The 24,964-nt window shown below is 44.2% G+C and overlaps 1 protein-coding gene across 2 annotated transcripts in view; it reads left to right on the top strand.

Moving 5' to 3' along the window:
- Nucleotides 1-24,964, top strand: part of USP43 (ubiquitin specific peptidase 43) — a 78,578-nt gene that overhangs the window by 18,673 nt on the left and 34,941 nt on the right. For both annotated transcript variants that reach the window (XM_012501341.2, XM_003274671.4), the window contains exons 3-8: nt 3,097-3,200; nt 11,336-11,428; nt 13,190-13,325; nt 16,597-16,732; nt 18,765-18,900; nt 23,051-23,162. In XM_012501341.2, coding sequence (XP_012356795.2) covers nt 3,097-3,200; nt 11,336-11,428; nt 13,190-13,325; nt 16,597-16,732; nt 18,765-18,900; nt 23,051-23,162 — 717 coding nt within the window. The remainder of the gene's footprint in view (nt 1-3,096; nt 3,201-11,335; nt 11,429-13,189; nt 13,326-16,596; nt 16,733-18,764; nt 18,901-23,050; nt 23,163-24,964) is intronic.

The following is a 24,964-nucleotide window of genomic DNA, read 5'->3' as shown; positions in this document are numbered from 1 at the left end:
CTGGAATTACAGGCGTGAGCCACTGCGCCCGCCCAGACATTCTTTTTGTTTGTTTGTTTTTGTTTGTTTGTATTTTTGAGATGGAGTCTTGCTCTTGTTGCCCAGGCTGGAGTGCAGTGTCACAATCTCGGCTCACTGCAACCTCTGCCTCCAGGGTTCAAGTTATTCTCCTGCCTCAGTCTCCTGAGTAGCTGGGACTACAGATGCCTGCCATCATGCCTGGCTAATTTTTTGTATTTTTAGTAGAGACGAGTTTTTGCCATATTGGCCAGGTTGGTCTTGAACTTCTGACCTCAGGTGATCCACTCGCCTCGTTCTCCAAAAGTGCTGGGATTACAGGTGTGAGCCACTGTGCCCAGCCTGATTTGGACATTCTTCACCCTGGTACCATGCTGTTCACTGAGCCAGGTAGTCTCCCTTAGGACATAGAAGCCCCCACCCACTGTGGCACCAGACTCACTCTCCAGCCCTGTTTTCTACTTCCCTTTGCACATCCTGTATCCTAGGCAAATTGGGTGTCATAAAATGTTAGGACATATAAGAATGACCATTTTGAGCACTCATAACTTGTTCGTCTCAATATTTTATTATGAAAAATTTCAAACATATGGAAAAGTTGAATTAATTATGCAGTAAACACTCCTCCCCATCACCTAGATTCTACAACTTACGTTGTACTAAATTTGCTTTATCACACATTTACCCATCTGTCTCTCTATCCACTCATTACTCATATCTTTTTTTTCCCTCATCTTATTTTTTGGATGTACTTTGAAGTAAATTGCACACCTTACCCCAGACGCTTCACATATGTTCCTTTTGCCTGGTTCTGTCATCTGCTTTCTAAAATCCTTCAACATTTGCCTCTAATGTCACCCAGGTCTTTACATACACCTCACTGCCTGCCTGTTCTTCTGAAGGTATATATAGACACATGCACAGTGTATCTACAGTATTCAAGTTTCATGGTGGAAATGTTAGGAAAAATGGTCTAAAAAGACTCTATGAAGGGAGTGATGATGAAAAAGTTGAGAGGTGCTGCTCTAGGGCATATTTTATGTGGGGCCTTGCATAGATTTTTTGATTTTTTTTTTTTTTTTTTTGAGACGGAGTCTCACTTTGTCACCCAGGCTGGAGTGCAGTGGCACGATCTTGGCTCACTGCAAGCTCCGCCTCCCGGGTTCACGCCATTCTCCTGCCTCAGCCTCCTGAGTAGCTGGGACTACAGGCGCCCGCCACCACGCCCGGCTAATTTTTTGTATTTTTAGTAGAGGCGGGGTTTCACCGTGTTAGCCAGGATGGTCTCGATTTCCTGACCTCGTCATCCGCCCGCCTCGGCCTCCCAAAGTGCTGGGATTACAGGCGTGAGCCACCACGCCCGGCCAGTATTTATATAGGTACGTTTATATTTTACTAAATAACGTTATATTATGAGTGGCTTTGATTCTGGGATTGCTCTTAGGGACAGACCTCTTCCAGGGCAGAAGTTTTGGCATAACAGGGCCTTAATCAAAATATTGTGTCCCATGTGTGGTAGGGAATGGACGGCGGGTGAAGAATAAATTTAGGGAAACTAGAAAGGTCATATAACTCATTTTGGAAGTGGTAGGGGTCCAGAGGAGGTTGGTGGCATCAGGGCACACAGAAGCCCTGAGGTGAGATAGGCTAAAAAATGACCCCCAAAGATATGAGTTCCTAATCACTGCATCTTGTAGATGTTGTCTGTATTAGTCTGTTTTCACACTGCTATAAAGGAATACCTGAGACTGGGTAACTTACAAAAGAAAGAGGTTTAATTGACTCACAGTTCCACATGACTGGGGAGGCCTCAGGAAACTTACAGTCATGGTGGAAGGGGAAGCAGGCACCGTCTTCACAAGGTGTCAGGAGAGGGAAGAGTGAGCAGCAAAGGGGGAAGCACCCCTTATAAAACCATCAGATCTCATGAGAACTCACTCACTAACACGAGAACAGCATGGGGGAACCACCCCCATGATCCAGTCACCTCCCACCAGCTCTCTCTCTAGACATGCGGGGATTGTGGGGATTACAATTCAAGATGAGATTCAGGTAGGGACACAGCCAAATGATATCATTACCTTCTAGGGTAAAGACTTTGGAGATGTGATTAAGAATCTTGAGATGGGGTCATTAACCTGGATTATGCCAGTGGGCCCTAAATGCACTACCAGTGTCCTTGTGAAAGAGAGGCTGGGGGAGATTTGAGACACACACAGGAGAAAGCTATGTGAAGACAGAGCAGAGAGAGAGAGTTGAAGATGCTAGCCTTGAGAATTGGGGTGATGTGGTCACAAGCCAAGGAATTCCGGCAGCCACCAGAGTTGAAAGAGTCAAGGAGCAGACTCTCATCTAGAGCCTCTGGAGGGAGTGCGGCCCTGCCAACACCTCGATTTCAGTGCAGTGATACTGATTTTGGATGTCTGCTTGTGAGAACTGTGAGAGAATAAGCTATTATTTACAGCCCCCAGTTTGTGATAATTTGCTGTCGCAGCCACAGGAAACAAGGAAATGCAAGGGGAATGCAAAGGACACCAGGACTGATGGACAGAGTGAAGGAAGCTTGTGGACCAAATTGAAAAACTAAAAGCCTCATTTGCCTGCAAAAGGGAATACTTACGTGAAACTGACTCCTAAGAAAATGTGGGCAGGAATGATTTAGCAGGCGGGTGGAAGGTGGAGAGATTTGGTGTGGATGCGTTTGAGGTGATGGCAAGCCCACCCAATAAATACACAAGAGGCATCTAGACATTGAAGCCGAGTGGGATGGAGATAACGCAAAGGGCTGTCCATCCAGGGGGAACGGGTGAGGCTGGTGAGAACGAGCGAGCATCCGCCAAGGTTCAGGCTCAGGTTTCCTCTTTTAATACACACACACTTCTTGTCCCAGAGAATTTGGAAGGTCAGGGGATTGAAAGAGCTTTGAGTTATGGTAAAGGTAGCACTGAAGGTTGAGACTCCACAGAGGCCCAGAAGGGATGATGCGGGCCCGGGAGGAAGTATGGGCTCAGTGGTCTGGAAGCAGTTGAGTGACGAGAGGTGTATCTAATCTGGCTTCCTTTCCTCATTTCTTTGCAGCTTCCGCCTGAAGCCACTAAAACCTCTGAGAACTGCCTGTCACCATCAGCTCAGCTTCCTCTAGGTCAAAGCTTTGTGCAAAGCCACTTTCAAGCACAATATAGGTAAGACGGGGATGTGTTTAGAATGTATCACCCAAGGGCTCCGCAAACTCAGTTCCTGGTAACCAGTCTCCCATTGCCAGATTTACCCTGAGATTTCAAAACAAAACCGCAAACACCCTTCTCTCTCCCATTATAAATCCTGATTAAGCACATACTCCTGTTGTCTCTGACCTTTAGTATTCCTTCTTTTCCTTCTTCTTAGCCTCTGGGCCCTCCACCTTACTTGAAAGAGGGGTGATAAGAGGGTGATTCTACAGAAGGTAATTGTGAGCTGGGATCTCACTAGCAAGCAGTCACTCTGAAGTTGGAGAGACCCTTCCTGTATGTTCTCTCTCCAGAGAGCCCAACTTAACAAGTCATTCTGAGCTCGAGAGTTCCAAGCATTATGGAGCATATAAAAATATATATATATATAGCCTGGGCAACATAGGGAGACCCCATCTGTACCAAAAACAAAACAAAACAAAACAAAAAACACACAAAACCTAGCCAAGTGTGGCACGTGCCTGTGGTCCCAGCTACTCGGGAGGCTGAGATAGGAGGATTGCTTGGGCCCAGGAGGTCGAGGCTGTGATTGAGGCTGGCGTACAGTGAGCCGTGATCGCACCACTGTACTCCAGCCTGGGCAACAGAGTGAGACCCTATCTCAAAAAAATAAGTAAACAAGTAAATACACAAACAATAAAGTTATACAGCCTTTGACTTCAGAAAGTATGTGTTCTCCTTGAGCTTTTATATATGAAAGTGCAGAGACTCATACAAGGCAGAATCGTTTCAATATTATAATGTTTAGTGAAAGCACTGACAGCAGTGAAAGGTCAGAGAGGGGAGAAAACCCCATGGGCTTCTCAGAGGAAGTGTGCCTTTTGTTGGCCTCTGCAGGATGAATAGAAGTACGAATGGGTAGGAAGATAGTCAACAAGAACAAATGCAAGCTTAAAGGTGGGAATGAGCACAGTGGTCAGGATTTAGACGAGGAAGCCATTGGTTACAGAGAGCCTCCTCTAAGTAGGATGCTTGCCTGTGTGTGTATATGTGTGTGTGTGTGTGTGCGTGTGTCTGTGTGTTGCCAATATATATGTGTGTTTATATGTGTGTGTGTGTGTCTATATATATTTTAAGCCTTACAGAAAGTCTCAGGGGATGAGTATTAAAATTTGGGAAGTTGGGCTTTTTCTACGGACACATGATAAGTGGCAGAACCAGGATTTGTCCCCTGAAATATCTCTAAAGCACAAGTCCTGCCTTTTTGCTTTCTTTGCAATTCTTCTGTTGTTTTTCCAGCTAACCTTGTTCATTCATTGTGATTCTCTGCTGCTCCTTCAATTTCACAGAAACTCTGTTCTCTATTATGGATACCAAAACACGTTTTTCGTATTTTTCTTCTGGATGTTGCACTAAATCATTTCAAAGCCGTGCTTTTCTCCGAGTCGTCTGGATAATATTTCCTTTGCATTGCTTTGCAGTGGTTTTTTGGAGGTCTGCAGGTGGTTTTCTTCTCTTATTGACTTCTCTTCAAACAAGGAAATAGTTATTCAGTCTTCTAGAATTTCCTTACTTATAGCCATTTACTTCCATACTTTTTGGAGATTTGTATTCTTTGTGTTTGCACAGCAAGACGTCACTTAAAACTGCCCGGAAACTATCCTGATTTAGGATTCATATTATAATCAATAACCACTGAAAAGATAAATAGGGTATAATTACTCTCTTTAGAGGTTGATTGTTTATTTAGAAAGACCAAATAGTCTTTGAAACTAAGCTGCTTTCCACTGGTGAAGAAAAGTCTATAGCACTTGACAAGTTCTCTCACCCTCTGCCTCACCAGGGACAGGGACCCTGAAGAAAAACTGCTTGCTTGCAGTTGTTTCGCATACAGGGTAAAGAGGAGCTCACCTCTATGAGCTCAGATTTCGCTGTCATGCCTGAAGAAAGCCTTGCTCATTTCCTGAGGGATGTGGTAACTCTCCAGGAGGTATGCAGAGAGGAAACCTAGATTTTGTGGTCACCAGCCTTGAAAGCTACTGGCCATGAAAGCTGCTTGTAGGGCATCTGTCTTTTTTATTTATTTATTTATTTATTTTATTTTATTTTATTTTTTTTTGAGACAGAGTCTCCCTCTGTCACCCAGGCTGGAGTGCAGTGGCACAATCTTGGCTCACTGCAACCTCCACTTCCTGGGTTCAAGTGATTTTCCTGCCTCAGCCTCCTGAGTAGCTGGGATTACAGGTGTGCACCACCACACCCAGCTAATTTTTTTTTTTTTTTTTTTAATTTTTAGTAGAGACGGAGTTTCACCATGTTGGTCAGGCTGGTCTCGAACTCCTGACCTTGTGATCCACCTGCCTCGACCTCCCAAAGTGTTGGGATTACAGACGTGAGCCACCACGCCCGGCCGGGCATCTGTCTTATCTTCAGGTGCCCAACGCAGAGTGTGCCAGAACCAAAAATAAGGAGACAGAAGAAAAGCATAGAGAAAGAGAAAGAAGAATATTTAGAACGAGGGAAAGGGGAGTATAAGGTGAAGGCGTGTTAGAGAGAGGGGAGAGATCACTGATCATGGCCAGCAGGTCGAATTCATCTGTGTCCTTGTACAATTAATTCACCTATTTCTCTATTCATTTACCCTCTCATCCACATACTCTTTTTCCTTCTTTCAAATATTCAAGTGCCTGCTAATGTGCTTGGTCCAGTAGTTACCGGGAGGAGTAGAACTCCTGGCTGAGTCCTCGTTGATTCTTTAGATATTTCATTCATGCCCTACTGTGTGCTGGGTTGTCTTGCAGGTGCTGTGAACAAGACTCAGCCCCTGTTCTCAGGGAGCTCGCATTCTACCTGGGGGAATGCTAGATAACGTACAAGTAAACAACAACCTGTGACAGCCATCAGCGGAAAGATAAGGAGTCACTTGGGAGGCGGGGAAGTGGCCCACATTCCATAAGGTGGGCAGGGAAGGCTTCTTTTTGGAGCTGAAAACAGAGTGACAAGGAGTCTACCATTTTAATAACTGGGCACAGAGTATTCCAGGCAGAGGACACAGCACAGGCAAAGGGCCAGAAGTGGGAATAATCCTGGCAAGTTCAAGGAATGGAAAGCACAAGGTAGCTGCCAAGGAGTGAGTAGAGCAGCTGAGATTACAGGCATGCACTGGAGATGGCTGGAGAGGTGGGTGGGGACCTGGTAGGGCAGGTTTTCAGTCCAAGTGTGCGGGTTTTGGTCTCAAGGGCACAGGAAGACACTGCAGAGTTAAAGGAGGGAGTCATCTAGTTCATTAGTTTCAGAGGTGACTGCTTTTTTTTTTTTTTTTGAGATGGAGTCTCATGCTGTCACCCAGCTTGGAGTGCAGTGGCACGATCTCGGCTCACTGCAACCTCTGCTTCCCAGGTTCAAGCCATTCTCCTGCCTCAGCCTCCCAAGTAGCTGGGACTACAGGCGTGTGCCACCATGCCCAGCAAATTTTTGTATTTTTAGTAGTGATGGGGTTTCATCATGCTGGCCAGGCTGGTCTTGAACTCCTGACCTCTAGTGATCCACCTGCCTCGGCCTCCCAAAGTGCTGAGATTACAGGTGTGAGCCGCTGCGCCCAGCCCAGAGGCAACTGCTTTTTGTGAGCAATGCAGGGAGGCGAGAGGAGGCAGGAGCAACAGTTGGTGTTACCACTGTGGTCCCAGTGGGAGAGCAATGGTGGCTGGAACTGCAGAGGTGGTGGTAGAGATGGAGGGAAGTGGAGGGGTTTGGAGTATGTTTTTGGATGGAAAGTCAGCATCTTTCCATTAGTCTTTCCACCCCTCACCCCTCACCCCAGTCTTGCTAAAGGGGTGAGGGGTAGAGGGACTAAGGGAGAGATGAGAATCTACGGTGACTCTTGGGTTTTACTATAACTGGTGAGTGCTTCGGAGGAAAAATCGAGGGTGCTTTGAAGTACATGCCTGACTTGGCGTGGGATGAAATCGGGGGTGGGGAGGACTTCCGAGGAAGTGACATTTGAGCTGATTGGATATTAAGGACCATCAGTGCCCTTTGGGTATTTTTCCTATAGCATGATGAGTAAGAGGCGAGGTGTTCACGCTAAAGATGAACTGGCAATGGCTAAAAGTGCCAGCTTTGTGCCTGCTGGTAAAGACAAGGTGTCATCAGGGATGCCTTGAGGTGTGAGAGGTGGTTTTCTGCAGTGGTCAGTAGGGACAGTGCCCGGCTGGCGTCTCCTGCTGTCCCTGACTCTCTCCTGGCTTCCTCTCCCTGGGGAGGGCTTGCCTGGGATGGCATCGGCCTTCTTGATGTAATCGAGAGATGGATGTGTTATTATGGGTTAATTCAGAGGCGTCTTCCCTTAAACCCCTTTTAAGGGGATGAGTTTTTGACTTTGGCTGGGGGAGAGAAGAGGAACCTCCAGTACTAGAGTGCGGAAGATCCTGGACTATAGCAAAGATATTTAGTTATTCTATGTAATTATCATCACAGTCTAAAAATGTCTGCAAGTCTAACAACCAACGATTGTGGCTACGTTGGAGTTTTGGCTAGAGGAGGGTGTGTGTGTGTGTGTGTGTGTGCACAAATTCTTCATGTCCTTCATAGCCTTTATCCACAGAAAGTCTAAAGATGCTTTTGAAGCCTTCCTCAGAACAGATCTCGGAAAGGTGAGATCTTGCTTACGTATTGGCATAATTATTGTTTTCGCATAGATGTCAGATCCACTGTGCAGTGAGCAGGTAAAGTGGACTGGGTTTGAGGTGAAAGATGTGTGTGTATTTGGCAGCAGTTAAAGGGTAGAGTGACAAGAAATTCAGGGGCAAAGCCTGGGACTCATTGGTGGGCGTTTGTAGCAGGTGGAAAAGCAAACCGCAGCCCTGAGTTTTAATAGCACTGACGGGGTTAGCTTTGTAACAGAAGCAATTTGACAAGGAGAATGAATACCTTAGGGAAATGGGCCCATGAACATTGAAAGGCAGTGGGGTGATTTTCTGTTCCTTTTCCCCGTGAGTGCGCTTGCGAGACAACAGGGCAGGACTGTGAATGTCCTGGAGGGAATGGGGAGAACGGAGGCATCTGTCAGGCCACACTGGGGTATTGCTCTAGCCTGGTAACGTGGCCAGAACTTTTTGTAAAAGTGAAGCTGCCTCTCCATCTTCTTCCAGATCTGTTGTTCACATCAGTCTGTCCTCATTTCTCAACCTTTGATACATGGATGTATTTCACATCTTTCCTATAGTTTATTATGAAAACATTATACTTTTTCATTCTTTATTTTATTTTTATTTTTTTGAGACGGAGTTTTGCTCTTGTCACCCAGGCTGGAGTGCAATGGCGCGATCTCAGCTCACTGCAACCTCCACCTCCCGGGTGCAAGTGATTCTCCTGCCTCAGCTTCCCAAGTAGCTGGGATTACAGGCACCCACCACCATGCCCAGCTAATTTTTGTATTTTTAGTAGAGATAGGGTTTCACCATGTTGACCAGGATGGTCTCGAGCTCCTGACCTCAGGTGATCGCCCGCCTCGGCTCTCCCAAACTGCTGGGATTACAGGCGTGAACCACTGCGCCTGCCCAACGTTTTCATTCTTTCAATATAAAATTTGCCCGTTCTATTTTTTTTCTACAAACCACTCATCGCTTGCTAGCTGATAGGAGTTGGTGGCTCAGTGTAAAAGTCATATTCCTGAACCAGTTTAATATGTTGCAATGCTTCAAGAAAAATGCAACCCGGCATAGTTTTAGTAGGCTGAAAAACATAGAGAAGACGTCAATGAAAAATATTCCCTCTCATTGGTTTATATACTTGTGGAATGGGAATTTGGGAATTTCCCAATGACCCAAGTATATCCTTCAGGCCAATTTTTTGCCTAGGTACGTGATGGACAGAGGTGGAGAAGGATTGGAGGAGAGACGCAGTGTCAGAGGAGACCCCAGAAATGCTGGGTTTCTGGCTGGCTGGTGCTCACCATCTGATACAATGCTTTCAACAAAAACACTACCATGGGTCTCCCAAAGGGAAATGACCTGAGGCAGCAGGAACGATGGAATGTCCAGTACTGGGGCCTGTTTTCTATAATCAGGTTGATGGTCTGATAAGTTGTATCCAAGATAACTGACTTGTAATGGGCAGATCACCCAGGATTGCCTCGGGTGACACCCTCCCATTTATGTTCCTGTTTGTCCCTGGATTTTCCTATTTGTCTGCTCAGTGGAAAACCAATCAAACGAGACGGGCACTCTCCACAAGGACTCAGGAAACCTGTTCTGATGCCAGCTTTGGCTTACTTGCTGACTTATCCCGGTAATGTCATACAGCGCTAAGAGTATGGACTTTAGAGTCAGACTGCCAGGGTGGTCTCGTTCCGTGTCCTCAGCGAAGTTAATGTAGATTTTAGGATTAGTAACATAGCGTGCAGAAATCCCTTGTATCTTGGAAGAATATGGTGCATTCTATGATAAAAAAAATTGGTACGTACATGTGGAATATAAAAGTTGCATTTCGGCCGGGCGCAGTGGCTCACGCCTGTAATCCCAGCACTTTGGGAGGCCAAGGTGGGTGGATCACCAGGTCAGGAGTTCGAGACCAGCCTGGCCAACATAGTGAAACCCCTGTCTCTACTGAAAAAAATACAAAAAATTAGCTGGGCGTGGTGGCGGGCACCTGTAATCCCAGCTACTCAGGAGGCTGAGGCAGGAAAATCGCTTGAACCTGGGAGGCAGAGGTTGCAGTGAGTCGAGATTGCGCCATTGCACTCCAGCCCGGATGACAGTGTGAGACACTGTCTCAAAAAAAAAAAAAAAAAAAAAAAGTTGCATTTCACTTTCAGAGATCCATTTTAAAGTAAAGGAGTATTAAGTTTAAAAGAGTTGAAAGAATATAAATGAACATTATATATATCTGCTCTGAACCAATTGACACCTCACCGACTTCTAAAGAACACAGGAATGATATGAGCACAGAGTCTGGAAACCGAGCCTACCTTTCTTCTTAAGGGCCCTGTGTTCTTCAGCAGATTACTCAACCTCTGTGTGCTTCAGGTTTCTCTTCTGTAAAATGGGTATAATATCGGTTGCTATGGGTGGTAAATGGGTTCATGTATGCTAAGTGCTCAGAATGATGCCTGGTTCTTAGTAAATGCGATTTCAATGTTAGTTACTACTTTAAGGAGCTATTTCTTATTGTTTCTTCTTCTGTACAATAAGGAGGGTGGGCAGTGTCAGTGATTCTCTACTATGGGTGAACACTAGGGGCATCTGGGGAGCTTAAAAGCTCTCAGGATTTTAGAAAGATTTTTATGTCCGGACCCCTCTCTACCCACCTTGAAACAGAACCTCTGGGAATGGGGCCTGGATATTTGTAAAAAAGGCTTCCTATGGTTCTGGGGCACGAGGCTGAGAAGCAGGGGAAGAGATGGCCCAGAGATCCCTTCAGCCTGGAAGTTGGCATGCTGGGGTTTGTATGGCAGGGGCGGGTTATAGCTTCCCTTCCCATACTCAGCGCATTTATATGTGTCACTAAACTTTCTTTTCCCTTTTAAAAAAATGGAGGTGAAAGTCCTGTAACATAAAGTTAAGCATTCTAAAGCATACAATTCAGTGACGTGTACATTCACAGTGTTGTGCAGCTACCACCTCCTAGTTCCTAAACATTTCGTCACCCCAAAATAAAACCTGGTACCCAGTAAGCAGTCAGCCTCATCCTCCCTTCCCTCAGCTCCTGGCAACCACCAATTTGCTTTCTGTGTCTATGGCATTACCTGTTCTGGATACTTCATATAAACGGGATCCTACAATATGTGGGCTTTCACGTCTGGCTTCTTTCACTTAGCGTACTGTTTTCAAGGTTCATCCACGCTGTAGCATGGACCAGGGGTTCATTCCTTTCTATGGCTGAGTTGTACTCCGCTATGTGGATGCACCATGTTCTGTTTACCCATTTGTCTGTTGATGGACGGTTGGGTTGTTCCCACCTTAACTATTATGAATAGAGCAGCTATGAACACTTGTGTACAAGTATTTGAACACCTGTTCTCAATTCTTCTGGGTATGTACCTAGGAGTGGAATCACTGGGAGTGGAAATGCAAGGATAATTCTGTATTGAATTTTACCACCAAATTGTTTACGTGTGATTAAACGTTCGCCTCTGTTCTTCACCCTCACAGATCTTCCTTGACTTGTCCCCACTGCCTGAAACAGAGCAACACCTTTGATCCTTTCCTGTGTGTGTCCCTACCCATCCCCTTGCGCCAGACGAGGTACGTGAGTGTCGCGGCTTGCCCGGTGAACTTGACTTCCATCCTTACTCATTACGGGGAACCTTCTGGCCTCACACCTGCCATTTTCTCTCCTTTGCTTCTCAGCCAGCATTTCTCTAGAAACCGGCCTTATAGCTGGATGACATTCAACTATTGAAATTGACAGAGTGAAAGGTTACTGTGTTCCTTCTCTAGCTGAGGAAGGAATTATGAATGTTTGGCACAATTGCCAGACTTAGATCTGTGGCCCATTCAGAAGCTGGCACGGACCCATTGGTCTCACTTAGTGAGACAGGGGCAAACTAGAGAAAATCTGTGGCCACCTGCTTTTTTTTCTCCAGCTTTATTTCAATTTCAAAAATCTATTTTCTTCTTTGGGAAGGTGTAGGAAAAAGATTTCTTTAAGGAGCAAAGAAAGAGGTAAAGGGTTGTTTGGGGAAGATGAGGAAAAAAAGAAAAGTGGAGGTAGGGCTGGGTAACAGGCACCATGGGCTGAGTTCTATAAAAATAAACCCAAATCTTAGCAGTGACCAGGAAGGCAAATGGCCAGTGTCAGTGTCCTGGCATGTGGGTGAGCTCCTATGTGGGGTGTCTTCTCTGGCATTGGAACAGAGGTATTTCCTCTTTATGTTCCCCACCTCCTTAAGTGCCGTTTCTCTTACCCTCTTCCTATTGACATCCCCTGCCTTTAGGATGCAGCTGAAGACATAACATCTTCAGAAGGCCTTCCTTGGCAACTCAGTCGCCCTCTCTGCTCTAAAATCCTGTGCTGCTGATCTTCTGCACTACACATATAACTATTGGCTTATACTATAACATGGCTTATGCAGTTCATCATCAGTGACACCATCAGATAATGTCAGCTTATAGATGTGGTGATCTAAGGCTCCCAGGCTGACACAGCACAGCACAGTGGTCAAGACCACTGACTCTGGAGCCAGACGGCCCAGGTTCGAATCCCAGCTCTATTAATCAATTACCTGTGTGACTTGGGCAGTTATTGGAGTACATATCAAGAGAAACGGTAGCTGCAAGAGTGGGCCTTCATATGCTGGTGGGAAGGGGAAGCAGAGATTTCCAAAGGAGACTGTCCTTAAGGAGAATGTCATCAGTAGTGTTGACTTGTACTGAAAAAGGCACCTTGGCTGCTTTACTTTTCAAACTTTGGAGTTTGTTTTTGTTTAAGCTTATCCATTTAACAACTAGAGCCTTGAGATCGGACATCTCTGTGGTGATTCTTAATCATATACTTTTTCCCTCAATTATCTGGAAAAGTAGTTTAGAAGATTTGGCTCTACCCTGCCACCTGGTGACAATGTACCACGTACAGGGACACAACCAGTAAGCGGAGATTAACTACGTGCTGAACTTGATCCATTATCTTTCTTTCTTTCTTTCTTTTTGAGACGGAGTCTCGCTGTGTCACCCAGGCTGGAGTGCAGTGGTGCCATCTCTGCTCACTGCAAGCTCCGCATCTCAGGTTCAAGCGATTCTCCTGCCTCAGCCTCCCCAGTAGCTGGGATTACAGGCATCCGCCACCACACTCAGCTAATTTTTTTGTACTTTTAATAGAGACAGGGTTTCACCATGCTGGCCAGGCTAGTCTCGAACTCTTGATCTCAGGTGATCCAGCCACCTCGGCCTCCCAAAGTGCTGGGATTACAGGTGTGAGCCACTGCGCCTGGCCTTGATCCATTATCAACAATGTCATTCACAGTTCATGTCAGTCCTTTAAGGGTGTTGCCCCTTCCTATTTTCCAGGTTCTTGAGTGTCACCTTGGTCTTCCCCTCTAAGAGCCAGCGGTTCCTGCGGGTTGGCCTGGCCGTGCCGATCCTCAGCACAGTGGCAGCCCTGAGGAAGATGGTTGCAGAGGAAGGAGGCATTCCTGCAGATGAGGTGTGATAGAATTGCACTGGGGCCTGGTCATTGGATGACAGAGTGCTAACTGAGCCAGCTGTCTAGGCTGTTTAGGCCAATCTGTGGTTCCCAGGTGACTCCGGCATGACTCATGGGCTTCTGGTTGATTAGTAGTGCCTGCTGTCTGGGATGACTGGGCCTTGACTTCTCCCTGCATTGACACAGAATGACCAGAAAAGAACACCTTTGCCTTCCAAGAAGGCGATGACGATTATGATCATAGTCATTCCAACAATAGCTACCCCTAGGTAGTGCTTACTCAGTGTGGGGCACTATTCTGTGAACTTCCTATTCATGCCTGATTTAATCACAGGCATCCTGTGAAGTAAACATTACAATTATCCTCATCTTACTAATGGGGAATAAAGAAGCCCTGAGAGGTTAAGTGACTTGCCCAGCGTCACTAGCTAGTAAGTGGCTGAGCCAGGATTTGGATTTCGACGGTTTGACTTCATAGCCCAAGTCACCATTGTATATTTTCAGTCTTGGGAATATAAACCAGGACACTAAAGGAACAGTAAATGAAGCAGGAGGACCTGCTGAGAGAACTGAGGATGTACAACATGAGAGCAAACATCTGGGGGGAGCTGGGATGGCTGTGTTCTACTTGTTTTCTTTTCAAAGAGTCTTGGTAAAGCGACTGGATTCACGGTGCCTGGAGGGGCCCTCATGAGGAACAGGGAGGAGGCCGTGGTGGCGCCAAGCCATGTGGCAGGATGGGAGCGGCCCTCAGGGTGATTCAGTAGCTCCCTGGACACAGTACGTGATTGGCTGTGTGTCCTTAACTGTGAAATGGAAAATTGACACTTCCCTGACTATCTCATGGGATTTTTTCAAATCAAAAAATATTTTTAGCCTTGTTGGGAAGGCATGCCACACATACAATAATGTCTACCTATCTGAAGATCATGGTTTGCTGGCTTTCTCTACGTTCATAGCTACATTCCTATAACCTCCATGCTTCCTGAGCCTCCCCATCACCCCAGTGGGCTCCTTTCTGCCCCTGCCCAATCAATCCCTCTGACCTCTATTGCCACCTCATAGAATATTTATGACTCTTTCAAATAGAGGGGGAAATGTGTGTATCTTGCTTTGTAAACTCTAAAGTGCACTATGGGGAGTTACTGAAAGAGACGGAGAGAGAGGGGGACAGTGGGTGAGAGTCCTGGGGAGAAAGTGGCAGTAAGAAAAGATCAAAAGGGAGAAGTCTATGAGAGGGAGCGTTTGAATAATTAAGAGCATGAAAAATCTGGCAGGAGTTTGAGAGGTGTGATGTGTTGGTTCAGGGAGATGGGAGTCACTTGGGGATGCCAGTGCGGGATGGGCATTTCCACTGAAACTTAAAGTCATCTGTTTTGATGCTTTGTTTTCTTTAACTGGCAAGTGTATTGCATTTATATTATCTAAAATCATAGGTATATGTACTTGGATTTATTTTTCTGTTTCATTTATTTATTTTTTTTGATGGAGTCTCACTCTGTCGCCAGGCTGGAGTGCAGTGGCACCATCTCGGCTCACTGCAACCTCCACCTCCCGGGTTCAAGCGATTCTCCTGCCTCAGCCTCCCGAGTAGCTGGGATTACAGGTGTGCATCACCACGCCCAGCTAATTTTTTGTATTTTTAGTAGAGATGCGGTTTCACCACGTTGGCCAGGATGGTCTCGATCTCTTGACCTCGTGATCTGCCTGCCTCAACCTCCCAAAGTGTTGGGATTACAGGCGTGAGCCACCGCGCCCGGCCTGTATTTGGATTTATTTATGTCATCTTATGCTATTTACCCTGTTTTCCTATTTTGTACCACCCCTCCCCCTCAATTTTTAGATTGAACAGTCTTTTTCTTTTAGAAGGTGATTCTTTTAGATTGAGCAACTTTTCTTTATTTCATCTCTTCTGGGATGAAGTACATATACATTATATTTCCCTTCTTTTGGTGGTTATTAAAATGTCAACTTGCATAATTACGAGTCTAACGTTAATCTTAGAGGATCTTGGTATGCATTAAATCCCCTTACACCTTTTTGATTTAGATATTATTGTCCAGTATTTTAATCCCTTTTTTACCTCCAACTGTAATAGTAGTAACAGTTATTATTTTAGCTTTATATAGTGGATAATATTTACCTTTGCCAATGTTTACCATTTTCTTTGGTTCATCATTTCTTCCTACAACTCAGGTTTTCTCTTTGATTCAGGTTTTTAAATCCTGAAATCTATGTATTTATTTATGAATGAATGAATAAATGAATGAATGAATGAATGACAGGGTTTTCCTCTGTTGCCCAGGCTGGAGTGCAGGGGTGTGATCATAGCTCACTGCAGCCTTGAACTCCTGGGCTCAAGGGATCCTCCCACCTCAGCCTTCTGAGTAGCTGGGACTAGAGGCTCATGCCACCATGCCTGGCTAATTTTAAAAAAAAATTTGTGTAGAGCTGGGGTCTTGCTATGTTGCCCAGGCTGGACTTGAACTCCTGGGCTCAAGTGACCCTCCCTCTTCAGCCTTCCAAAGTGTTGGAATTACAGACGTGAGCCATGGTGCCCAGCCCTGAAATGCATCTTTTTTTTTTTTTTGAGAGAGAGTCTCGCTCTGTTGCCCAGGCTTGAGTGCAGTGGCACGATCTCAGCTCACTGCAACCTCCGCCTCCCAGGTTCACGCCATTCTCCTGCCTCAGCCTCCTGAGTAGCTGGGACTGCAGGCACCCTAAATGCATCTTTTTAAAGAGAACTTCCTAGGCAGTGTACCTTGAATAGGTTATGTGTGCTGAGATATTGATTTCTTCAGCCTCGGGGTAGCAGAGTTGGGTCTAGGGAAGTCAGGGCCCCCACGGTAGTCACTCCTCTACTCTACTACAAAACCATCTCCTATTTGCTTCAATGTTTGGTAAAAATATTTTTTTATGTATGCAATCATGTGAAAAAGGTTAGTAAACCTATTCAGAAATTCTTTCACTCTGTAGTAAACACTCACTTTTTGTTCACATGAAGAGGGCTTTATTTTGTTGCCATTTTTCTATGCTTGTTTAGCTGGGTATAAACTTAGATTTTTTTTTCAGTTTCTTTTTTTGTTGCACTTGAGATGTCTGAGGACAATCTAATTGTTATATCTACTATGCCTTACTACTAAAAATAAGTAGCCAATCATAAGGAAGGAAAGGGTGAAAAATGGGTGTTGACTATCAGTCACTTTTAGATTTCTTATCTCTTGATTTCTCTTTCAGAAATCAAGAGGGAAAATGATCTTTCTCATTTCAGGTGATCTTGGTTGAACTGTATCCCAGTGGATTCCAGCGTTCTTTCTTTGATGAAGAGGACCTGAATACCATTGCAGAGGGAGATAATGTGTATGCCTTTCAAGTTCCTCCTTCACCCAGCCAGGGGACTCTCTCAGGTATAACAGGTGCTTTGCACAATTTTATTTGGCTGTGATGAGTTACAGGTTTCAGAGGATACTCCTTGGGTGCAGAGGCATAAAACATCCAGTTTTAGCACTTGGAACAGTCAGACTTATTATCCCTGGCATTCGTTGTGTGCAGATGGTTGATATTAAAAATTATTCACCTAATACAGGGATTCTCAAAACTAAGCTTAGTGACTATCAGGATCACCTGGAGGGCGTGTGAAAGCAGATTTCTGGACCCTACCTACAGAGTTTATGAGTTGGGTGGCCCGGGGTGGGGCCTAAGAGTTTGCACATCTAACCAAGTTCCCAGGTGATGCTGATGCTGCTGGTCCAGGAACCACACTTTGAGAACCACTATTTGGTATAGATGCTGGAGTCATCTTTGCCGTCAGGATTCCTATGGGTCAAGGTTTGTGTGTGAAGTAGAATGTCTACAAATTTGAGCAGTACATGGTTAAAGGTTTATTAAATGACTTTTTAACAAAATAGTTCCACTTCTTAATGCTTGCTTTTCCTAGTCCATAGACTGGCTAACATGGTCAATTTCTAACAGTCCTTTTTATTTGTAGGTCAGGATACATTTTGGCCAAGTTAGTGAAGAAGACCTATATATATATTATATAATATATAAAATTTTATTATATTACATAATATTGTATATTATATATAAAATTTTATATATTATATAATATATATTATATATATATTTGAGATGGTTTCTTGCTCTGTCACCCAGGCTGGAGTGCAGTGGCGTGATCTCGGCTCACTGCAATCTCTGCCTCCTGGGTTCAAGTGATTCTCTTGCCTCAGCCTCCCAAGTAGCTGGGATTACAGGCGTCTGCCACCACGCTTGGCTCATTTTTGTATTTTTAGGAGAGACAGGGTTTCACCATGTTGGCGAGGCTGGTCTCAAACTCCTAACCTCAGGTGATCCACCTGCCTCGGCCTCTGAACGTGCTGGGATTACAGGTGTGAGCCACCACACCTGGCCAGAAGGCCCATATTTAAAGGACCCTATGCCAGTGTTACATTATACCCCAGATGATTCCTACACCCTGGCCCCAAGTTTTGGCCAGCCTAGGTAGCAGGCTATGGGAACTGGATGTTCACAGTTCTTTGAGTTGACAGGGAGATGCTGGGCATTGGAATCTAGGACAAGACATTAACTGACACTGACTATGTTACCACCCAGTGAAACAAGTTCTCCTTTCAAATTCAATCATGGTAGACACATCTTTTCCTTGAAAGTCAACATTTCAGAACTGATTGCAAATGGAGGATAGTCCAATTCCTCTACTTACTCATTGGTAAAGATTCTCACCCGTCTCTGTATACTTCTTATGTTGGCTTTCTAAGAGAGTAGATAAACTGGGGACTCTCTAATGAAGTCATAAAAGCAACCAAAATTATTTTGGAGTATTTTTTAGGTGCCTTGAAAACTATTAGTTAAATTCTTCTTCCTGTTTTAAAACTATAGGGTGATGGCCGGGCGCAGTGGCTCACACCTGAGATCCCAACACTTTGGGAGGCCAAGACAGGAGGATCACTTGAGGTCAGGAGTTCAAGACCAGCCTGGCCAACATGGTGAAACCCCATCTCTACTAAAAATACAAAAAAATTAGCTGGGCGTGGTGGCGCATATCCACAATCCCAGCTACTGGAGAGGCTGAGACAGGGGTATCATTTGAGCCTGGAAGGCAGAGTTTGCAATAAGCCGAGATTGTGCCACTGCACTCCAGCATGGGGGACAGAGTGAGACTCTGTCTCAAACAAACAAACAAAAAACTATTGGGTGAACACAATTGCAAATTCACTACCATATTCTTGATGTTCGTATGCCAGGCGTCAGATGGCACAAATGCCATGAACCTCATTATCTCCTTCCCTAAAGCCCTCTAGTGGCCCCCCATTGGTGGTTAATAGATGCTCAAAGAGAAAGAGGGACTAGAGAAGCTAAGGCTCTGGCCCAGGAAAGCAGCTCCTTTAGGAATATGAACAAATGTCATTCTCTCTCCTCCAGCTCATCCACTGGGTCTGTCGGTCTCCCCACGCCTGGTAGCCCGTGAGGGCCAGCGATTCTCCCTCTCTCTCCACAGTGAGAGCAAGGTGCTAATCCTCTTCTGTAACTTGGTGGGGTCAGGGCAGCAGGCTAGCAGGTATGTTTAACTTTATTCTTTTTTCATGTGGTGCCTGGGATTTGTAGACCTGTACTTGGGAGCCTGTCTAGAGTAAAATTAAACATTTATTTCCAAGGTTAATAAACTAGGAGCCAGAAGTAGGGTCCTTTCTGATTAAGAGGATTAGAAATATCTGCCTTAAGCATTTGGATAACATCATCATTCCTAACCATGAAATATCAGAGGCCTTCCTATTAATTGGAGGAACAATTCTTACTGCCCTCACCAGTGTTATTTTATATTGTAAAACCTAGGCGGTGCAGTGCTAAAAGAAACTGGCTATAAGAAAAGAGGTGATAATTTGGTTGTCTGTCCAGAAAACCAAGAACTGGAAAGTGATTGGCAGTAAGGAAAGGTTCAGGAAATTTATGGGTTATATAACAAATATACAAAAACAGATACCTTTCTTATATAGCCCAAATCAAGTATTTAAAAGACAGAATTACGTTAAGATATATTTAGATGGATAAAATGTTTCTAAAATGTATCTTGAATAATAAACTGGTAAAAACAAAAAGAGATCATTTAATTATAATTAAACTATTATTAATTAGCTCAGCTTTTAAAAATCAATTAGCCCAGTCTTACTTATTGAATAATTCATTAACTCTTAGTAGTATGAAATACATCATTTTTATCATGTAATAAATACAGATATTTTGTTTAATTGCATATTCTTCTGCCTGTATTACAATATTTTAGTAATTTCAGAATTATGGTATATTTCATATTACTAGAGAGCGAGTGAATTATTCAAAAGTAAGGCTGGAGCCGGGCGCGGTGGCTCACGCTTGTAATCCCAGCACTTTGGGAGGCCGAGGCGGGCGGATCACGAGGTCAGGAGATCGAGACCACAGTGAAACCCCGTCTCTACTAAAAATACAAAAAAATTAGCCGGGCGTCGTGGCGGGCTTCTGTAGTCCCAGCTACTCGGAGAGGCTGAGGCAGGAGAATGGCGTGAACCCGGGAAGCGGAGCTTGCAGTGAGCCGAGACTGCGCCACTGCACTCCAGCCTGGGCGACAGAGCGAGACTCCGTCTCAAAAAAAAAAAAAAAAAAAAAAAAAAAAAAAAAAAAAAAAAAAAGTAAGGCTGGGCTAATTGATTTCTTTGTTTCTTTTTATTTTAAATAGTCAACTTTTTACTCCTGCTATGAATTCACATGTATAAATTTCAGCTTGACTAGAGAGGTAACTATAGAAAAGGAGGCCATGAAATAACTTAAAAACGGCTGAGGTGGGTGGATCATGAGGTCAGGAGTTCGAGACCATCCTGGCTAACGCGGTGAAACCCCATCTCTACTAAAAGTACAAAAAACCATCTGGGTGTGGTGGCACGCACCTGCAGTTCCAGCTACTCGGGAGGCTGTGGCAGGAGAATTGCTTGAACCCAGGAGGCAGAGGTTGCAGTCGGCCGAGATCGCACCACTGCACTCCAGCCTGGGCAACAGGGCAAGACTCTGTCTCAAAAAAAATAAAATAAAATAAAATAAAAAATAAAATAAAAAAATAACTTAAAGACAACATGGGAGAATATTTATGTAGGGATAGGGGCTAGTTTAACATCAAAGTCAGGAGGCTGTAAAGGAAAAGGCTGATGTTTTAAATATATTTAAAAATTTAAACTAAAAGCAAATTTGAAAGGCAAAGGGCAAATGAGGTAAGATATTTATGCCATGTGAGAGGCGAAGGATTTATGTCCATCCTCAAATTTTCCAGCTCTTGAAAATTAAGGAGATAAATACCCTTGGTGAAATGAACCACAGAGATGAACATTAGTTCACAGAAGAAATACAAGCATAGGTTAAAATATTCAACATCAGCCTGGCACGGTGGCTCACGCCTGTAATCCCAGCACTTTGAGAGGCTGAGGCAGGTGGATCACCTGAGGTTAGGAGTTCGAGATCAGCCTGACCAACATGGAGAAACCTCATCCCTACTAAAAATACAAAAGTAGCTGGGCGTGGTGGCTCATGTGTGTAATCCCAGCTACTCGGGAGGCTGAGGCAGGAGAATTGCTTGAATCCGGGAGGCGGAGGTTGCGGTGAGCCGAGATTGCACCATTGCACTCCAGCCTGGGCAACAAGAGTGAAACTCCATCTCAAAAAAAAAAAAAAAAAAATCAGCATAATTTGTAGTGGGAGAAATTCTGGTTGCAATAGCAAGATACTATTCTTAACCTCTTAGATTGTTAAATGATTTTTAGAAATTGATATTACTCATTCTGGGCCAGAGTCCGGGGAATCAGGTAAATTGGTATGGCTTTTTGGAGGACAGTTTGGGAAGAAAGAGCTTTCGTCTTGCCTTTCTACTTCTGGAACTTCACCCTAAGGGAATAATTGTGCACTCAAAGGTTATGTCCAAGGTTATATCAAGTTCCTGTGATAAGCAAGCATTGTTTAAATAAAAACTTGGAATGCCTCACAGTACAGGATGGATTAAGTAAACTGATCTGTCCATACAACAATGGACACACAGTGCCCTTGCCTGTCCAGACAGATCACCTCATATTTGTGTTCTACTTTAGCCAATTTTATTCAACAGTTTCACATTCTTACCTCATTGGGTCTTCACACAGGCTGCAGCGAGGCCAGGAAGCAGTGAGTGGCTAGTGATTTGTCCAGGAGTACCCACGGCAGAGTTAGGGCCCACAGGCACAAGCTCACCCAGCATTCTGCACACCGTGAGCTCACTGCTGTGCGCTTACTATGTTGGGACATGGATACCATCCCCAGTGATGAGAATACTCCTGATACCCCAAACCAAAGTTGTGTCATCTGGATTTATGTCTCTGCCTTGCCTTCCCCTGGCTCCAAGCTTCTCTTACTCTATTCCCTGCTGTGAGGAAGAAACTTTGCCAGCTAGCTGGTCATTTGGAGTAATCTGTTTACACAGCAGCATCTACCTGGCTTTGTGTTACTGGGCCTCTGTTTACACTGCAGTGTCTCCATTTGTTGCAAGGTTCTCTGATTGGCAATTTTGTGTTGTGTTTGGCTTTAAAAAGCATTTACGTTATTTTTAATCGACACATAATTGTACATATTTATGGGGTACAGAGTGATATTTTGATACATGTATATAGTGTGTAATGATCAAATCAGGGTAATTGGCATAACCATCACCTCAAACATTTATCATTTCTTTGTGTTGGGAAGACTCAAAATCCTATCCTCTAGCTATTGAAAACATACAATAAATTATTGTTAACAATAGTCACTCTATACTGCTATAAAACAGTAGAGCTTGTTATCCTATCTAGCTATAATTTTTATTCATTACCTAACCTTTTCCTATCCCCCACCAGCCCCTCCCAGCCTCTAGCAGAACTACTATTCTACTCTACATCTGTGACATTAACTTTTTTAGATTCCACATGAGGGAATACAGGCAGTATTTATCCTTCTGTGCCTGACTGATTTCACTTAACATAATGTCCTCCAGCCTCATCCATCTTGCCACAAACAACAGGATTTCATTCCTTTTTTATGGGTGCATAGTATTCCACTGTGTATATAGACTACATTTTCTTTTTCATTTCTTTTCCGTTCATCTACTGATGTACACTTAGGTTGATTTGGAATCTTGGCTATTGTGAATAGCCCTGCAATAAACACAGGAGTGCAGAGATCTCTTTGACATGATGATCTTTCCTTTGGATAAATACCCAGTAGTGGGATGGCTGGGTCACATGGTGGTTCTATTTTTAGTTTTTTGAAGAACCTCCATGCTGTTCTCCACGGTGTCTCCATTCCCACCAAGAGTGTATAAGAGTTCCCTTTTCTCCATATCCTCACCAGCGTTTGTTATTTCTTGTCTTTTTGATAATAGCCATCCTAACTGGGATAAGATGATGTCTCATTGGGGTTTTGACTTGCATTTCCCTGATAATTAGTGACGTTGGGCATTTTTTCATATGCCTGTTGGCTACGTGTATCTTTTTGAGAAATGTCTGTTCAGACCCTTTGCCCATTTTTAAATGGGATTCTTTGTTTTTTTTGCTGTTGAGTTTTTGTGCTTGGCTCTTGTCACTTATTCTATTCAGAGGAAGCCAGGGTTAGAACAACCACTCATGACTGGTGGATGTTGCTGGTTTTTCCTTTGCTGGGATAACCCGATTTCCTTGGATTTTCAGGTTTGGGCCGCCTTTCCTGATAAGGGAAGACAGAGCTGTTTCCTGGGCCCAGCTCCAGCAGTCTATCCTCAGCAAGGTCCGCCATCTTATGAAGAGTGAGGCCCCTGTACAGGTCAGTGGTGTGCGTGTGTGTGCGTGTGTGTGTGTGTGCACATGTGCGTGCATGTGCATGTGTGTGTGTGGGTGTATGTATTGGGAGGGGTGGAATTTAGGGTAGCTCAGGAGAGGAGAATTTGCTGTTAAAGAGTGCTCATACTGTTTTATAAAATGACTTAGATTTATGTGCAAGGAAGTAACCATCTTATAGTCTGTAGTGTTTTACTTTTGTGCCATTACAAAATACCTTTGATGGACAGAGCTTTTTCTTATTAAATCTTTCAAAACACCATTGGGAAAATGGCATTTATATTAAAACGAAATTTTTTTTTTCACATTTTCCATCACTCCCTAAGCATTTACATTATTATTCCCAATTTTGTATGTTTAGGGCTTACCGTAGTTTTTCCTAGAAGATAGCAGATTGTAGTAAATTGTGACTTTATGTTTAAATCAACAATTTCAAGGGACTTGAGATACAATTTCTGTGGAAAATTAAAGTGGATGATTATGTCCAAATATGAAATCTAGATGTTAAAATAATTTTGTCCAGTTTTTTAAAAACTAAGATAACTCAAAGGAAAACAACATTTGCCTTATTTATTTATTCTCAGATTGATAGTTTCCAAACAAAAACAATATGTTTAAAAACTATTGATTTTTTTATTTTTAGCTCCTATAATATCAGAAACTATTCTGATGGTTGCTTGACACAGAAGATGTTGAAATTTTTAGGGACAGGTCAGTTGTATCAGATTCCTATTGTCCCCTAAATATTCCCATCGTAAAAGCTTTTTATTTGGGGCACACACATCTTAGAGATAATTCCTCATAATTCATGTTCCTTCCTGCTCAGCAAAAAACATATGTTTGATTTAGGATTTATACCAAATAACACTTTGTTAAAAACCTTCACTACATTTGTCCCAACTTTTATCTCTAAAGGATTTTGTTCAATGTACTGTAGATCAGATCTGCCAAAGTGCCCAAATTAGAAACTCCACTGCAAGTAGGTCAGTCTATCTGGTGAGAGTTTTGCCTTCTCCCAAACCCTGAGCTACTGATTATCGCAATGGATGAAACTATGTTTTACTTTTTTTTTTTTTTTTGAGATGGAGTCTCGCTCTGTCGCCCAGGCCAGAGTGCAGTGGCGCGATCTCAGCTCACTGCAAGCTCCGCCTCCCGGGTTCACGTCATTCTCCTGCCTCAGCCTCCCAAGTAGCTGGGACCATAGGCGCCTGCCACTACGCCTGGCTAACTTTTTTGTATTTTTTAGTAGAGACGGGGTTTCACTGTGTTAGCCAGGATGGTCTCGATCTCCTGACCTCGTGATCCGCCGGCCTTGGCCTCCCAGAGTGCTGGGATTACAGGCGTGAGCCACCGCGCCCGGGCGGATGAAACTATTTTCATGTGAGCATTTAACTCAGCTGTCCTTACTCTTACCTGCTCACACACTTGTCCTGTTTTTTTTTTTTTTGTTTATTTGTTGTTGTTGTTGTTGTTTTTTTGAGATGGAGTCTCGCTCTGTCGCCAGGCTGGAGTGCAGTGGCGTGATCTTGGCTCACTGCAACCTCCACCTCCCGGGTTCAAGTGATTCTCCTGCCTCAGCCTCCCAAGTAGCTGGGACTACAGGCGAGCACCACCACACCCCGCTAATTTTTGTATATTTAGTAGACACGGGGTTTCACCATGTTGGCCAGGATGGTCTCAATCTCTTGGCCTCGTGATCCTCCCACCTCAGCCTCCCAAAGTGCTGGGATTACAGGCTTGAGCCACCGCACCCAGCCACACCTGTACTTTTGCCTCCATACCTTTGCA

Source organism: Nomascus leucogenys, chromosome 19 (genome assembly GCF_006542625.1).
Source record: "Nomascus leucogenys isolate Asia chromosome 19, Asia_NLE_v1, whole genome shotgun sequence".
NCBI lineage: Eukaryota > Metazoa > Chordata > Mammalia > Primates > Hylobatidae > Nomascus > Nomascus leucogenys.
The sequence above is the reverse complement of the archived record's forward strand: the minus strand, read 5'-3'. Positions and strand labels throughout refer to the sequence as shown.